The sequence below is a fragment of the Cinclus cinclus genome, chromosome 20 (assembly GCF_963662255.1).
Source record: "Cinclus cinclus chromosome 20, bCinCin1.1, whole genome shotgun sequence".
Classification (NCBI taxonomy): Eukaryota; Metazoa; Chordata; class Aves; order Passeriformes; family Cinclidae; genus Cinclus; species Cinclus cinclus.
In genome coordinates, this window is record NC_085065.1 from 5,207,245 (window position 1) to 5,224,798 (window position 17,554).

Genomic DNA, 17,554 nt, shown 5'->3' on the forward strand with positions numbered 1-17,554 from the left:
AAGGGTTTTCCATTTTAGGGCAGACGAATGTCATTAAGAACAATATGGGAAACCTCCACTGTTTGCAGGAAAAAGCCTTCCTTTCCCTGGTCTTTGTTAAATAAGCTTCTGGTGATAGACGGGAACAGTACAAAACTGATATCTTGCCTGAGAAATTGGAGCTGTGTGCAGAATGTCTGGGAATTCTGGGAGACAGGGTGTGCACATTGTTCTGGGGAAGACCAGCCCAGTCCTTCCACACACCTTGGTGAGGCAGTGCCTGGTGAGCGCCTTTGGGCAGCAACGGCGGCTCCTCTGACACTCACGGGTATCTCACCATGTGCAGTTCCAGGATAAGGCTCCTGAAAATTGTCAAAGTCCTAATTTGCCTCATTGTTTTAACACAGTTCTGCCTCTTCATTGTCAATTCCAGCTCCTTGTTTGACTTGGCAAAGACAAAGATTTTCAGGTAAGGGACCTGTTCCTTCGTGGTGTGCACTGTCTGGTGTGGGTGCTTGTGCTGTCTTTCTCTCACTGTGTCTCTGTCTTTTTTACCCTGAACTTGCACTTTTGATCTGAGTTAGGTGACCACTCTACTTTAGCAGAGCATGATGTTGGAAGATCCACAGTCAAAAACCAGCTTCTCTTGGCTCGCTGTTTCCCAAGGCTTCCTTTTGTAGCTGTCTAAAGCAGCTTTTGCTTCACTAATCCTACCTGTTTTCATACTTTGGCACTACAGAGTATTTGCTTTTCCTGTTGGCCCCCAGAAGGACCTTATTCAGCCCTAATCCAGATTGCATTACTGGACAGTGAATTTGGTGGGATGGCTTTGAATTTATGGCAAGTTCAGCAGCTGATTCCTAACACAAAATATGCTGCATGCTGGGACAGCAATGTCATCTAGACATGATATCTTGATATCTGTTTTATATGAATGGTCAGGTAAATCCTACAGGAGTGGGTACAGAGGGAATTGCAGTGAAATGTCATCAGCATCAGTGTCAGGGAGCACTGCTGCTTGCATGAGCCCTTGCAGACACCTGAGCCTTTCCCAGTACAGGTGTGGCTCATGGATGTGTTGGTGCTGTGTATAGGAAGCACCACTCCCCAGCCTCTCCAGCATCCTCACCTGGTTGCAGCTCTCCCAGTGAGGTCAGGTGGCTTGGCTTGGTTGGGTTGGTTCTCAGCTGAATGTCTGGGCTGGTGCTGTGGGGGCAGGCAGGAGGAGTGAGGCTGGGAACATCTGCAGCTCTGGTGGTGATGAGTTCAACGCAGCTCTAGAAGCTTGAGACCACTCTTTGAGGACACCTGTCAATTTGGAGAGGCTGAAATCTGCACAAGGGAGGTGGGAGGGAAAGGAGAGAAGGAGGAGGTGTAGAGAAGTGAAGTGAGATGTCCTTGATCCCAGTGCCCATTAATGGCAGAGCTGCAACAAGAAGTAGCTCTCCATGTTAGCTGCTTGAAGCCATTTCCTTCTACTGTAGTTTCAGAGAATGGAAATGCCTGTATTTATACAACTTAAGTAAAACACAAGGTATGAGCTGTGTGTGGCAGTTCTATTTCTGTACCTTGTATGTCATGTAGAATACACAAAGCAGCATTTTCATGGCTTTATCCCCTATTTGTCCTTGGGCTTTGTAAAAGGGGAGGAAAATGACACTAAATGTCATTGAGCTTCTGCAGTTGTTTGCCAGCTGGACTCTAGAGCCTGAAATTCACCGAGCTGCTTTGGCAATTTGTCTGGATTTAAAATGCTGGTCAGGAAAGCAGAGTCCTGTGCAAGCAGGAGTGCCTGGCCACGTGGGCTTGACTGCAGGAAGCAAGGTTTGGGGTGTGAAGAGCCCTCAGATTTTACACAGTTTTGGTCTCTGGCACAGCATTTGAAGTGTAATAGACTGAGGTGGAATCTGCCCTGCAAGACAGCACGTGGGGAAAGCCTGGTATGGGGGATGGTTTCTCAACTCCTGTTTTATTTGTTCTCTGCACTTTAATTTCAAAGTTTTAAACATAATCTTAAAAATACAACAGAAATTCAGAGAGGGATTTAAGATCTGCTTGAGTTACCTTATCAAATATCTCTTTATTTAGAGTGTCCATATAAAATCTTTCCTCCTACTGGGCAGTAAACAGTAAGTTTATACATGAAGCACTATGATAGAAAGCACATGCTGCACACTTGGTTGAAACTGGCTAATGATTATGAGAGAGGCAGAGCTGATAGGCCTTTTGCTAAAACCTCTCTTTCTTAGCCTTGCAAAGGTTCATGTATTTATCCGATATGAAATTATTTTTAAAAGCCTCCTTTGTTGATAATTTCCTGAACACTTTCAGAGTGGTATGACATCCATCAAATTTCAGCAGCAACTGAGCTGCTATCTGCAGCCTGTTATCTGCAGAAGTGATTTTTCTCCCATTTATCACTTAGGAAGCAATCCTCAGCATTCTGAAACAAGTGTGTCATGTAAAGGCTGAACATGAATGTGGAATCAGACTGCCACAACCATGCTGGTTTATCCTGAAAAGCTTTGCTGTACATAAAAGCTCAGCTGCAGATATTATTCACCTTCCTTTTCTACCTGTTCTTCCTGTTCTACCCTCCAGCCATGTGCAGAGGGAATGTTTAGGACAAAACTCTGTCACTTCTGCCTTGATTTTTTTCCCTGTGTTTCAGTACAGTCTCGTTGCAGGTGGCTCTTCTGCTGTTGGCAGGTGTGTCCTCCTGTCATAACCTTGTACCTTTTACCTGCCTGTGTCTCTGAATCAGGCAACAGGGCAGCTGCAATATGAGCAGCAAGAGCTAAAACATGTAGAGATTTTGCATTTTAATAGCTTCACAATGTTTGCCTTCAGACACAGGTGCCAGGTGAGTGCTGTGTGATGCCCTTGCATTACCTGACCAAGGCAGAGGAGAAGAGAAAGAAGTGCCCTGTGGCCCCAAAAGCTCAGGAGGTGATGTAGGATAAAGAAGTGAGTTTCACTTCTTCTTAGACTTCCCTTCCTGAATGTTGGAAGATCTTCATGCTCTGTTGCTGAAGCACAGGGCTCTGCTGGCAGAGGAGAGAGGCAGATGGCTGCCTCCATGGTGTGTGCCATGTCGTGATCCTAGGATCTCCAAACCAACCCTGCAGTGCTCTGGGGACATTGCCAGCGGGCCTGCCCAGTGCGTGGCAAAGCTGGGCTGTACTGGTTGGCTGTTACTGCCAGTGTGACTGTTTCATGTGCCACGTGCTGAGGAGAGAATGTGTGCCTCTGGGATTTTCCTGGTGGGGAGATAAGCAATATTCAGGCTAGAGTGGTGTAGGAAGTTGAATAACATTTTGGCAAAGTTTAAAATGAAATTGCTCTAAAGCACAGAGAGAGGCTCTGAGTCAAGAGCACTAGAAATTGGCTGAAGGATGTTAAGTGTGTGTGATGTATCTGCTTTTCTTTTGATGACATGCAGGAAATTGAACATTTTCCAACATGCCCCAGAGACACAGGAAGTGGATACCCAAGAGCAACAGGGTTTAAACTGTTCTGATAATGGGAACTCCAATAGCATTTTGAAGGTGGCTTTGGGAGGACACATCACAAGACTCAAAGATGTGGTGGAGAAGACACTAAGATGGAAAGGAAAGGAGGAGCAGAAGGAGACAATGAAACCAGTTATGAGGGTTAAGGAAGCCAAGGAGAACATGGCTGTGAAACCACCACCCCAGTTGGAGGGAATCACGAAGACAACAGTGGAAGCAGCCCCTATGGTGCAGGGAAAAAAGGGGAAAACAGCAGTGAGCCCAGCTCCATGGGTGAAAGAAGCCAAGGAAAAGACAACAGTGAAACCACTTCCCAGGGAGAAGGGAGGCAAGGAGAAGGCAACAGTGAAACCATCCTCTGGGGCGAAGGGAGCACATGAGAACAACACATCCAAAGACCAAGCAAAACCCAAAGCACCTCCTGCATCAATGAAAACTCTAAGACCTGCTCCTCAGGCTGCTGCAGTGACACAGAAGAGGAAACTGAGTGCTGCTAATTTCCCATCTGAGCCACATTGGGATTTTGAGGATGAGTACCTGCTGGATAACTCATCCCCACCCTCGGTAGGTGGGATGGTGCAGATGGTCACCAAGAATGGGCCTCCCCATTGACCTCTTTGTTTGCTGGCCCCTGGGCATGTCTGCCATTGCAGCTGGGGATGATTTCCGAGCTGCTAGGTCACTTACTGGTATGTACAGATGCTGGTGAGACCCAGACAGGAAGACCTCTATATACAACATCTGCATTCACATGAAGACTCAGGTTAATTAAATTTGAGCATCTCATATTTACTAATGTCCAGGAGCATCTCATATTTACTAATGTCCAGGAACAGGGCCTTTAGGAAAGTAGTAAACTACAGCAAAGTTCTCAGCAAGCAGATGGGACAGCTTGTGTTGTCTCATTCTGTCCCTGTCCCCCATGCTATGCTGGTAACTCTTTATAAAACTCACCCAGAGCAGTTTTCCCTGGCACCCCTGTTTCTGGAAGGCTTGGAACAGGTGGGTCACCTTCTCACATGTTTTGTCTCATTCCCAAACCTGATCTGTAATTCTGCAGAGAGAGGGAGTCACTAGAAACACTGTCCCCTCCTTAATTTCCTATTTGATCAAAGTTTTCCCTTGTTCCTCTGGCACTGATCCAGTCTAGCTCTGGAGGCACAAGAAGTACCAAGCCTTGGACAGTACCTGCTTGAGCAGGAAGGGGATGTCCCTGTTTCTGGACATAAAATATGCTGCAAGTGAAATGATGCCACCATGAAACCCTTGACAATGTTGTCCTCAGTGCACTCCTGCGGTGACAGGCAGAATGAAGGCTGTCTCCTCAGGCTGTGACAGGGTTGTCATCCTCATCCACTGCAGAGAGCCCAGCTCAGCTGTGGAGCACTCAGCAAGGCTTTGGCAATGCAGTCGTTTCTGGGGAATTGAACTGAGCATGAGGGTCCATTTGTTCTCTGTTTTGTCTTTCAGTAGGTGTTTGGGGAAGGTGTCTAAGAAAGTAGAGCCCAAATTGACTCAGCAGAAAATTCAGTGTAGTGGAAAATTCCGTGGTTTGCTTTCCATCTGCACACATAGCCTCACTCTTGCCAGCTGCAGTGAGACCCCTCCACCTTGTAGGATAAGATGGCTTGGATTCCCTTCTCAGCTGCACATTTCACTGATTTATTTATGACATTGAACAAGTTGCTGCACATTTTTTTCTTACCCTTAAAGGGAGTGGCAATGGTTATCTGAAAATTGTTTGGCAGTGTTTCCTCGGGTTCACTCTTAGGACCTTGTGAGGCATGTTGCCAACAAGGACTGCTCATTAGAGCATGTATATATTGTTGTAGCATATTCATAGTGCTTACAGCCTTATTTGATGCATTTAGGTTAGACCTATTACAAATGTTAATTTGCATCAGCTAATGAGGCCCACAGCCAGCAAAACATTTAATCATGACCGGCCTTGTTGTTCTGAAGAGGAAAGTCTCAGAGACTTGGAGTCATCCTGGCTCCCTTGTAAGTGACTTTTTACCAGCTGGTTATGGATGTAATGTAAAATTGTGCTTGATGTTCCTGGTGATGGGGATCATGAGGGGAATGGATGAGGTACCACTGGATTTTCTGTGTTTCTCTTTGGTCATGCCACAGATAGACACACAAGTACGGGCACTCAGTCATGTTTATCACCTCTGCTCATCAGTCAGTATTGTTTCCTTTTTTCCTTTTTTTCAAGACCTGCTCTGAATCAGTGAGGGCCAGGGCTGCCAAGTCTGACTGGCTGCGGGATCTTTTCCTGCCCAACATCACGCTCTTCATAGACAAGAGATACTTCAGTGACAGTGAATGGAACCGCCTGGAGCATTTTATACCTCCCTTTGGCTTCATGGACCTGAATTATTCACGTGAGTCCCTCAGGACTTGTCAGGATGGGACTTTCAGACTCCTAACAGGAAGCTTTTGCTGAGTAGCTGGAGGTTTGCAGCATCTTCCCATCAAAGGCATCAGTCTAGGAGGATCTCACGGTGGAAACTCTGGTGTTTTCGCTGTGTCCATCCCAAAGGCTCTTGATAACTCACCACTGTGTTTGCTTCGCAGAGGTAAAGAAGGTCATATCCCTGCTGCCCCCAAAGCCCCACCAGCAGCTGCTCCTGGCCAACCATGACAGCAGTGTGCCCACGTGCATCAGCTGTGCTGTCGTGGGGAATGGAGGAATACTGAATAACTCTGGGATGGGCCAGGAGATTGACTCCCATGACTATGTCTTTAGGTAAGGCAGCTTCCCCTCTCAGAAGATGCACAGCTAGCTTATTGTGGCTAGCCCCTAACTGTGGCTGGATCATTTCATTTCTTCTAGTATTCTACTCATTCCCAAGTGCCAAAATGATGGATGGCAGGACATAAAAAGTCCAAAAGTAGTTGGACAGTTACTAAATATCCAAATCCTGTGGTCACAAATGAGCCATAAAGAGCCATCTCCACAGCAGGACCTCTCCTGCAGATCAGGGTGCCAATCAGAATGGGCCTAGTCTTCCCTTCCTCCAGGCTAACACTGTCTTTTCCTGTTAGGAAGGTGCATGTGAGGGTTTTCAGTGGTCACCTAACTCTAGTCTTCTGTTTGATTTCCTTGGCCAGGGTGAGTGGGGCTATAATCAAGGGCTATGAAAAAGATGTGGGAACAAAAACCTCCTTTTATGGATTCACAGCCTACTCCCTGGTTTCCTCTCTTCAGATCTTGGGACACAGAGGGTTCAGCAACATCCCATGGGATAAAGTAAGTGAGGTTCCTGCTGTGTGCATTCACATCTTTGACAGGATGCTGTTTGTCTGTGTGCTTCAGTTCTGCTCTTGCCATGAGGAGCAAAGGGGCTGAGGCAGCCCTTTAGGATTACCCTCAGTGAGGGAACCTGCACTGCCTTTGCTCAGAGTGCTTGCAGTGGCAAGTTGTGTCAATGCCACTCCAGCCTTGTGGCATGTAGAAGGAGCTGCACATCAGATGTTATCTCCATTCTGCTACTGTGGGCTGGTTGAGAGCTGCAGACTGAAAATGTGTCCAAGAAACTCAGTCAGGCAAGATGTCTGCTTGCATTTTTTTTCAAGTGCCATTTACTAATACTCACTTATTTTCTTAGCATGTCAGATACATTCACTTCCTGGAGGGAGCAAGAGACTATGAGTGGCTGGAGGCTCTTCTGTTCAACAAGAGCATCAGGAAAGGATTCTTGAACCTCGGGTAAGACAAACTATAGCCTCCTCTACCCCTCCAGTGATGAGCTCTCTGTTGTGGTCTTTTCCTCTCCCAGTGCTCATCCCTATGGAGGACCAGGCCAGGGTAAAGCCAGGGAAAAGCCTCCCTCCCCTGGCAGACTTGCAGGCAGAAATCTGTCATTTCCTCCATAGCTCTGAGCACTGCTGTAGTCAATACACCTCCTTCCCAGAGGTAGGTGATTTCAATGATGTGTGGCCAAGGGCTTAGAGAAAGCTTTGTGGCTTTTGGGGATGGACATATGCTGTTGGCTGGTCTAGTGTGGCCTGCTCATGGATGGATTTCCCCAACTTTTGCTTATACAAACACATGCTTTTGATATTCCTGTCTCCTTTTGTTGGCTCTCCTCCCTGATCTCTTCCTCTGCAATGCACATAGGCTATGGAGGCTTTGTCATGTGGGAAATGTTACAGAATATCTTCACAGGGGTTTTGGTTCTTCTCTTACCGCCAAGTGCATCAGGGCTGATTCCTTCCAGCTCTGATGAGGTGTAGGAGCTTGTCTTGAGTCTCCTAATTCCTATCTTTAGGCAGAAGCCCCGGCAGAAATTTGATAAAGATTTCACAATGGACAAATACCTGGTGGTTCACCCTGATTTCCTCAGATACATGAAAAACAGGTGAGCTGTGGGTATGTATGCTGTAACAGGCTTGCTTTTCCTGGCCAGCACCATCTCTCTCTGTCTCTGGCCTCTCCTCCCAGCTCCCTCCCTGTAAGCACAATTCAGCCATGCCAGCAGCGTGGGGATAAGCGTCAGCAGCGTGAGCTCAGCTGAAACTCTCTGTGGTGCTGCAGTGGGATGCTAGTGGTGGGTATTTGTGAGCTGGAGAAGCAACAACTATCAGACAGTTTGGTTTTCTGATCCAGGGCCAATTGCAACTTTAGGCGTAGGAAGAATGTTGCTGGAGTGCCAGAATAGTTGATCACTAGTTCAGGACCAGCCTTTCATGTTCCCCATTGCCTAGTACCTTGGAGGAAAGCTCTGTAACAGACCTTCTCTCCAGAGATTCCTTCTTGCCTCAGGAGGTTGGTTGTGCTCTCAAGCACAACAGGCTCTTCTTCAGCATCCCCTTTTGCCTGGCCTAGCTGCTGCTCTTCTGTCCCTCTCCAACCCTTTCCACAAGCGTGCTGGCCACTGTCACCATGGGATCTGCCCATCATGGGGTACACATGACTGAGAAATGGAGGAACAGGAGCTCCTGTTGTGCCCTGCTTTGGCTGCCTTTACCCTTCAGTCTCCTTGAGAGCTGCTGCCTTCCCTGGAGCCAGATGGCCAGCACTGCCTGCCTGCTCTGCTGTCCCCCCTCTGACTTGGGTCCTTTCCAAGGCCAAGAGAACTCCATGCTATTTTTTCCCAGTGTTTACTCCTGCTTTCCTAACAACTCCTACCATAACACAGTGCAGCTCCTGACAGGTTTTGTGACACTCCTCTGCACCTTCCTTGTGTCTTGTTTCACTCCTGGACGTGGATGGGGAGCAGGATATACCAGGGAGCTTCAAAGCCACCTCTGCACTGCAAAGCAAAGGACAGATTTAAGAGTAGTGGGCTTTAACCTATGAGATCCTTTAATCCATCCCCTCTTTACCCTCACTGCCTCCAGACCTAACATTTCTATAAAGCTGGGGCAGAGTTGGGCTTAGGTTGCAGTGCAGGTGTTGGAGAGTTCTGGGCACACTCGTGGCTTCTCTGAAATGCCTTATATGGCCCCAAGCTGCTGCAAGGAGGGAAGATGCCACATGGGCCACAGGGGAGCAAGGTGTGCCCTGCTTGAAACACCACAGCCAGCAACTCCTTAGTGCTTTCCTCTCTCCTGCTGCAGGTTTTTAAAGTCTAAAAGTTTGGAAAAGCACTACTGGAGGCTGTACAGACCCACAACAGGGGCTTTCCTGCTGCTGACTGCCCTCCATCTCTGTGACCGGGTAAGGGTACAGTGATTCTTGCACCTAGAACTGTCTGGAAGTGGGAACAGGGGCTGAGGAGAGCAGGGGTGGCTGCTGTCTGCCTCGAGAGTATATGGGTTCATGTCAGCTGTAGAGGAACAGACTGAAGATGAGAAACAGCTCCAAAATAGCTCTCATAGAGGTGGTGAAGCCTGCTGTGACCTAGAGCACATGATCTCCCAGGGAGGTAGTGAGGGGACAGCAGGATCTCTGGAGCCAGTGCTCACAGTCTGGTCCTCCTGGAACCCCACGTAGGGTCACCAGTGAAGCCCCAGCTGGCATCTCTGTCCTGTGCTCACTCCCTGTTTGGGAGCTGTGTCCTGAGTTTCACCTGCCCCCTCCATCCCTGGTACCCCTGCCTCTTTCCTAGGTCAGTGCCTATGGCTACATCACAGAGGGGCATGAGAAGTACTCAGATCACTACTATGACAAGGACTGGAAACGTCTGATTTTCTATATTAACCATGACTTCAACCTAGAGAAGCAGGTGTGGAAAAGGCTTCATGATGAAAATATCATGAAACTTTACCAGAGAACCTAACTGTGGCAAGGGCCATTGCCTGGGAAATCTCAACAACACCTCACTGGGAAGAGAAGAGGACCCCCAAAGCCAAGGTTAGCTCTGGACTGCCAGTCATATTTCATCCCCACAAAGACATTTCCCTCCTTCAGCACCTCCGTTATTTCACAACACTTCAACAAATGTGTCAGTGCTGCAGACCCAAAGACCAATGAGAAAAATGAAGCATGCCAACAAAGTCCCATCTGGCTGTGCTGCAGGACTCTTGCTGGTTATTGTAGGCATGGGTATTAAGGGAGCAGGATCAAGGATGGATATGGTGCTGTGTCATTTGTGTAATCCAGGTTTTTTTCTCTTTGCAATGAGATGCTCCTTAGGCTGGGGCCACTTCTCTTCTGGGTGGATCCTCTCCATTAGCAATGCCCATTTTGGAGCTGGGTATTGTCTAAACAAACTCCCTGAGGAGCTAGAATAGATGGAGGTGGAAACACAGATCCTATTTCAGGTTGACTTAATTTCTGGTGGGGAGGGGGGGACTGCACTCACTCTGCTCCCTGCAGATAAAAAGGATGGATTGGACATTTCCAGGTGACTAATTTGAGAGAGAATTAATTTCACCTCTGCTCCCCAGTGTGGCCTTGCTATGACACTCCTAGAGGAGCACTGCCATCAGCTCAAGGGCAGGTAGCTGCTCTCCATGGTACAGCAGAACTTCTGTACCTGGTGCCTCTTGCCCCAGGGCTCCCCTGCCTGCACAAAATGTGGATTTTGTGGCATGGACCTGTGGCATGGAATTTTGTGCCAAGTCCTTGCATAGCTGGACTTCATCATGCTTGGCTCCCAGCTGTGCCCAGAATACCATGTTTGTCCTGTTGCCAGAAGAGGTGGGAACTCTCCAAGTCCAGGGAAGGATGCTATCTGTCCTTGCTGCTGGCTGAAGTGCTTGTTCCCCATGGTGCTGAGAGGGGCCCATCTGCAGACAGCAAACCTGGAGTGTGTTGGTGTCCTGGAAGGGGTTTTGTAAGTTAAATAAATGGCACTACTTTGGCCAAGCTGATCTTTCATGCCGCTCTGTGGGTTGTGGTTATTTAGTACGCCCAGAATTGATGCTTTAAAGTCTGATACACAGCAGATGGCAAAGCCAGGAAAGGGCAGGGCTGAGGCGTAATGAGATTGCCTCCACCTGGAGAAGCTCTGCAGCTTGTGTGGACACACCTTCCCCACCTGTTCACCTTGCAGGACAGGCATCATCACCAGCCAGACACCTCCCTGAGGAAGTAAGTGAACACTGGCGAGTTTGTCCTTGTCCCAGCAACTGCTCTCCAAGTATATCAGATGCTTAAGGGCTGGATGTTTCCCTCATGACACTGTGCAGGCAAAAAGCCACCTCCAGTGTCCCAGCAGGTCCAGTGCATCTCCCTGGGGTTAACCAGCTGCACACTCACTGGACCTACTTTGGTTTTGAGTGTTTTTCCATTTCTGCAGCATTTCTGTTGGGGGCAGCAGCATCTCCAGGGACTCCCTGGGGTCCAAAGAAGCATTTCAGCTGGGACTGTCAGCAGGGTTTGTCAGGCTTGATTTCCTTTTTCCCTTTTTCCTTGTGCTGCAAAGAGGCCAGACAGTTTCTCATGTCTCACTGAGCTTGTTTGTGAAGGACAAACAACCTCCCACACTGAGAATCTAAATGCAGAATTCAGCCTCTCTGGGGAGGGTGTAGCCTGTGCCTGGCTGCTCTGCCCATACGAGCCCGCAGTGTCTGTGGGAGCAGGGGGTTGTCCAAAATGTACAGTGCCTCTGTTGGCAATGATGCAGCCCTGTGGGAACACCAGGCCCATAGGAAGCCACGAGCTTTGGAGCAGACCAGAAATCCTTCCTGAGCAGCTAACAGGGAAGCCTGCGTGAGGCTGGCCACCATTCAGTGCTGCCTGAGGAGCAACTCCTGCAGCCAGGAGCTCTGGACCTGCTGGATGCCTCAGCCCCCACCCCATCCCTAGGTGGCCCTGGTGGTGTCCCCTGTCCCCAGTCCCTGCAGGCCCTCCCTGATGGGCTGTGGGTGGGCAGTGAGGCAGTTTTATTCCTTGCCTGTCCCTCAGGCACATTGCTGTGGGTTGCTTAGTGACCGGCTCCACCGGGTATTCTTCCTGCCTGAATAGGGCTTTTCTCTTCCCGAGAAGTTGGAAGAAGTTTCTCTTAGACCTTTCCCTTCCCCCTTCTCCTCTTTTGTTCCTCTGTGCCTTGGGAAGCAGGAAGGGGCTGAGTCCCGCTGAGCGAGGGTTCCCCAGTGGGTGAGGGGGCTTTGGGGATGGGCTGGCAGCCCCCAGCCCATGCTTTTCCCCAGTGCCAAAGCTTCCCAGAGTCAAGGGAAGGAACTTCCCAGGAGGCTTTCCACAGAGCCTGTTCCCTCCAGGCTTTTCTCTCAACACAGATGACTAAATTTGATGTTATCAGGGATAATCTTGGCTAGAAAAGGGCCTTTGCTGTGGTCTGGAGTTTCTCGGGGAGCTGAAAGCCACATCCTTCCTCATCCCAGGAAAGCAACTCTGACCTGATGGTCCCTGACTTCCTCACTTTGCTCCTGTCCCCCTGCACCAGGGCACCTTGTCCCACTGTGGCCTGGCTGAGGTGTGGCACACACTGGGAGTCCAGCTGTGCCTCACCAGAGCCACCTGATTTTGTGGCATCAGGTCCATAGTGGCCACAGAAAGTTGAGTGGGGTTGGAGATGGCATTTCCCAGCCAACTTTCAGCCTGGCACAAACGAATGGAACAAAGCCTGTGCAGAGCAGCTACAGCTGAAGCACCCTTGGCAAGAGCCAGGATTCAGGACTGGGTAAGCTCTGTGATAATTGATAAAAGATTTGTGTTAATCATAAAAGTATTCAGGGTTTGTATAAACCAGAATACTAAGGTCTGAAGTGAAGTATGGACATTAGATAGAGGAAAATACATTATTAAAAAATTCTGTTTTAAATCCCCCTGTTACAAATATTATGTTCTCTAAATAAGTTGTATCCTACTACCAGCTTGCAAAATCAGACTTCCTGCCTTTGTTTGATCAATGCTGACTATCTACAAAGACCAGACCTCCCAACTTTTGCCGGGTTTTATAATTTATTTAGCAAGACCAGATGGTTATCTATGAGACTGACTATTGCCCAAAGACTTTACAGATGTTTATTCACCACCACTGCTTACCTTTTTAACAAAGTTCAAAATTACAATGAAAGAACATACTATAAGAAGAGGCTGCAAACCAAGGTTGGACGGAGCATGGAGTAGGTGGTGACCCCTCACGTTCCCCAGTGCTCTTGTTCTGTCTGTATAAAATAAAACAATTTAAATTTTGCTGAATATTGAGACTTTTTGTTTCTCATTTATAACAGCTCCCAGCAGGGTGGGTGTCCCAGGGTGAAAGCAGCACTGCTGGGCTGTGCTGTAGTAGCCCCAGCCTGTTCAATGCCATGGTTCAGGGCCATCCCAAAATCCAGGTCACTGTAGCTGGCACGACATCAAGACTGTCCCTGTGCCTCCAGGTGGCAGTTCCTGTTCAGGGATGTGTCTTTGTGCCAGGTCTGGCACATTCTGGTGTGCCACCGTGTCCTGGTGCTGGGCACAGCCCTGCAGCTGCCTGCCATTTATGGCCTGGGGGGGTCCCTGGGGTATGTAGGGACACACAGAGCAGAGGTTTGGTACCTTGCAGTCACAAGGTGTGTGCAAAGGTGTGGTCTCTGCTCCTGCAGCATGGCAATGGAGCTGATGGCCACACAAGCAGAGGGACTGATGGTGGGATCGGGTCTGACGTCCTGAGGGATGCTCAGATACAGCAACTCCTCCTCCTGCACAGACACAATACCCAGTGCCAATGACCAGTGGATTTCCCACTGCTAGCCAGAAGCTCTGAGGGCTGCAGGATTTAAACAAAGACATTTGATTTGCAGGACAAATACATCACTATGTCTCAGCATGTCCAGAAGTTGCTGTTTTGTCAGCCCTGCTTTTTTCAAAAGCTCTTGGAGAGCACCATGAACTGTTATTACAGCTGTGCCAGACTCCTCCTGGGGTTCCTCAAGAGTTAACAGCCTTTAAATATTCCCCACTGGATTGCAGAAACCAAAACCACCCAGAAACTCTCATGGTGTCACCTTCTTGGCAGGGCTTCAAATTTTTTGCTTCATTTCTACCTCGTCCCTCTTTCAGTGTGACTGCTTACCTGTATTGCAGAAGCAGGGCCCACCGTGTCCTGCTGTGTGTTCACACAGCTCCTTGACTGTGGACGAAGCAGGAGGAAGCAGACATGGACTTGCTGGGGGACAGGGATGCATCTTGGGGACAAGTGAGTGGTACAGAGCCCATCTCGTCCCTGCTCCTGGTCAGTGCAGCCCTGCTCTCTGGGTCCTCTCTGGGCTTGGCCTTACTAGGACCAGGGACAAAGTGGGCTCTGCAGCATGTCCTGGGGTTTGAGGTACCTTCTAAAGGTGGCAGCCAACCCCAAACCCCACCAGGTGCTGGACGGAGCCACCGTGTGTGCCACACACAGCTCCAGGGCAGCCTTGTGCCATTGTGGCACATCCATATTGTCACTCCTGTCTCTTTCCTTCACAGGCAAGGAACTGAGGCACAGAGCAGCCAGAACTGAATAACAGCACCCAGCTTCCCTCTGGATGTGTTACTCTTGAGCTTCTGTGGCTGACTGGATGCAGTGGGAGTGTGGAAGAGCTATGTGCCTGCTCCAGGTCAGCACAAAAAGCTCTGTGTTGGGAACTTAGGAGGTTTCCCCTCCTTGCCTCCTCTGTGTGGACCTTCTCCCTTTCTTGGGGATGTGGTAGCAGGTAAATCCAGTTGGACCAGAAAAACTATTGATAATAGGGGAGGGAGAACAAGATAAAGGAGCAGCCTATGGCTTTGTTGTGCAAAAAGCACCAGCTGACCTGCCAGGAGCTCTCACCTCCAGGTGGTGGAGCAGGGCCCTGCAGGTAAACAGCTCCAGGGGGTGCAGCAGGGCTGAGTGCTGCACGGCTGTCCCAGCTTAGCCTGGCCAGCTCTTGGAGTGGTAAATTCTGGAAAGACACTTTCTGAATCTAGGGGACATCCCAAGGTTCCCTCCATCCCTCCGTGCAGCGTCTGATGGGACCACACAGGTGGGTGGACAAGGGGCTGGGTCACCCACACTCAAACACGGTGTGCCCTCTCACCGGCTTTGGGGACAGAGCCTGGCCTGACCCCAGGGATGTGGGGCTTTGAGCAGACCTCAGGGACTGGTTGCTCTGCCAAGAGCATGGCAGGATCAGCTCACGTCTCTCTCTGGTCCAGAGCTGGCAAGAAAGGGGAAGGCAGTGGTTTACATCATCACCCTGATTTCTCAGAGGTGTTTCTCAGCTCTGCACCTCTCCAGGCATAGCTCAGAGCCTCCCAGGTTGCCTCATGCCACGGGAGAGGGGATGGCCTTTGAACTGTGTGTTTGGCTTATCTGGACCTGGGTCAGCGGTCCAGGGCTGACCAAGGGCTCTGCCATGCGTGGGCACCTGCGATAAGAGCCGGGCTGGGCCAGCAGGGCCATGGGGAGTGAGCCAGCATGAGCCAGCCTAAGCCACATCCTGCCACTGCTCGTGAGGTCCTGACCTGCCACCTCAGCCTATGGCTTGTCCCAACAACCTTCCTGCTTTGGGGAAGAGCAGGAGGGTTTTTCAGCAGAGTGTATTTCCCTGATGTGCCACACCCTGCCACACTGGCACAAAGATCACAGAGTCACAAAATCCATCTGGTTGGAAAAGGTCTCTGAGATCATGGATTCCAACCTTTGACTGAGCATCTTGTCAACTAGACACTGTGTCACTGGGTGCCACATTCAGCCTTTCCTTAAACACCTTCAGGGACAGTGACTCCACTGCCTTCCTGGGCAGCCCATTCCAATGCCTGACAACTCTTTCTGTGAAAAAATTCCTCCTAATGTCCAACCTAGACCTGTCCTGGCACAGGACTGTGTCCTCTCATCCTGTCACTGGTTGCTGGGGAAAAGAGATGGACCCCCAGCTGGCTACACCCAACTGTCAGAGTTGTAGACAGTGGTGACCTCTTCTTCTCCAGGCTAAACAACTCCAGCTCCCTCAGCCTCTCCTCATAGGATTGGGTGCTCCACACCCTTCACCAGCTTCATTGCCTCTCTCTGAGCCGTTTTGCTGCACCCCCCAGCTACCTGCAGTGTGGGGGTGTGAGCTGGGCAGAGAAGGGCAAGAACACAGCCCTAAGTATCTGTGGTCCTGCTGTCACCACCCTGCTGTCACCCCCGTCATCTCCAGGCATCCTCCGTGTGGTCACTCCTCCTGACTTGGGTTGTAGTAACACCTACAAATCCAACACAAAGCTGAGCAGAGAGCGCCAGGGAGCAGCCTCAGCGGGCACTTTGCCTGACCCTGTTTCCCCGGGGTAGGGAGCCTGGTGAGGGGAGCTGTGGCTGAGCTGCCCCAGCAGGCAGGGGCCATGCCTCAGCCTCCCGGGACATCTGCTGATGAATTTTTCATGCTGCCATGGCCGTGCCTCCGCAGGCAGCCATATGGCCCCGTGTTCTCGGGGGGTGACACAGCCACCCGCTCCAGCCGCCAGGCTCTGCATTTCAGGGACCTGCTCTATGAGCAGATTTTTGGCACTTTCTTAAATATACCTCTAACCCGTGCTGAATGAATTTGGATATATAAATCCTCCGAGGGAATTCTAGAGATCTCGTTCTCCCACCTGCACAGTTCAACATGGCAAAGACCACAAGATTTTCCTTCACCAACCTGTGGCTGGCAGCCAGCTGGTGCAAAACATGTTTATTCTCCCCTTGTGCTCTCTAGCCATGGGGAGGGATTGGGTTCTGTTTCCAAGAAGTAATCACTTGAATAAAAAGTCCAGGCTAAAAATGATGCTTGCTGGTTTCTATTGTAATTTCTTTTATGTTCTTTTCCTAATCTTTATTTGGCAACTACCATCCTAAAAGGCTTTTCACACTTATTTAACTTCTAAATTAAGCACCACTTAATTTTGGGGCATAGTCCAAAATGCATTGTAGCACAAAACAAGTAGAGCAGATGAAGAACTGTGCATCTCATTTTCACCCTGCTGAAAATAAAACCAACAGTAGAAAACCATATATGATGGAAACAGAGAGATGTGAAGAAACCAGTTCCTCCAGCCCTTGAAGCTGCCACTCCACCAGCATTTGCATGACTGAGCCATAAATGTTTCCAAATGGCAAATCCCTGACTCTCCCCAGGTCACTTCCTCTGGACCATTGGTCATCCATCTGGAGCCAAGCCTTGCTATGTCCCTTGTGACTTACTGGAGCAGTTGGTAATAATTAGCTGTGGTTAACGAAGGGCCGGAATCAAGAGCACATGAGCCACGGCACTGGATCGCAGGGAGCGAATCCAGCAGGTCAGAGAAACAAGGCAGACCATGAGTCACACCAGGTGGGGACAGCTCCAGGCTGGGGGACCTCTGAGCAGGACCCCAGACTCTTAACCACGCTCTCCTGGCTTTGAGTCTTCCAGAAAATGCCTGTACCCCTGAGGGCTGAGAGCAGCTTTTAGTGACACAGGCAAAAAGCATCAAATCCCTCCATGGATGCACCCCTATTTCTCTGAGCTGCCTCTTGCTACTGGGGTATGCGTGACCCCCTGTTCCTGCCTGTCCTTCTGCACCTTTAGCTCCAGCTGGGCTTTAAGCTCGAGTTCATCCCTGTGTGTCCACGTGGTCGTGGTCTGTGCTGTCCTTCCAGCTTCTTGCCTGTTCTCTCCTTCCCTGAGACAGCCCGTGCCCAGCCAACCTTCCTGCCACAGCTCCCCTGTGCTACAGCAGGGAGGGTTCCCTGCAAGTT

The 17,554-nt window shown here is 49.7% G+C and overlaps 1 protein-coding gene across 1 annotated transcript; it reads left to right on the forward strand.

Annotated features, from left to right (window-relative positions):
* The first annotated feature begins 317 nt into the window (after window positions 1-317).
* ST6GALNAC1 (ST6 N-acetylgalactosaminide alpha-2,6-sialyltransferase 1) lies at window positions 318-9,721 on the forward strand. The gene is made up of 9 exons (XM_062506426.1): window positions 318-448; window positions 3,422-4,055; window positions 5,710-5,878; window positions 6,072-6,243; window positions 6,609-6,747; window positions 7,106-7,206; window positions 7,769-7,858; window positions 9,060-9,159; window positions 9,551-9,721. Exons 1-9 carry the CDS (start codon window positions 318-320, stop codon window positions 9,719-9,721), a joined length of 1,707 nt encoding a protein of 568 aa, XP_062362410.1.
* Window positions 9,722-17,554: the final 7,833 nt, after the last annotated feature.

Coding starts and splice junctions, on each gene's coding strand:
- ST6GALNAC1 (XM_062506426.1), top strand. CDS start 318: ATGTGCAGTTCCAGGATAAGGCTCCTGAAAATTGTCAAAGTCCTAATT. Junction 449..3,421: donor GCAAAGACAAAGATTTTCAG/GTAAGGGACCTG, acceptor GATGACATGCAG/GAAATTGAACATTTTCCAAC. Junction 9,160..9,550: donor CCCTCCATCTCTGTGACCGG/GTAAGGGTACAG, acceptor CCTCTTTCCTAG/GTCAGTGCCTATGGCTACAT.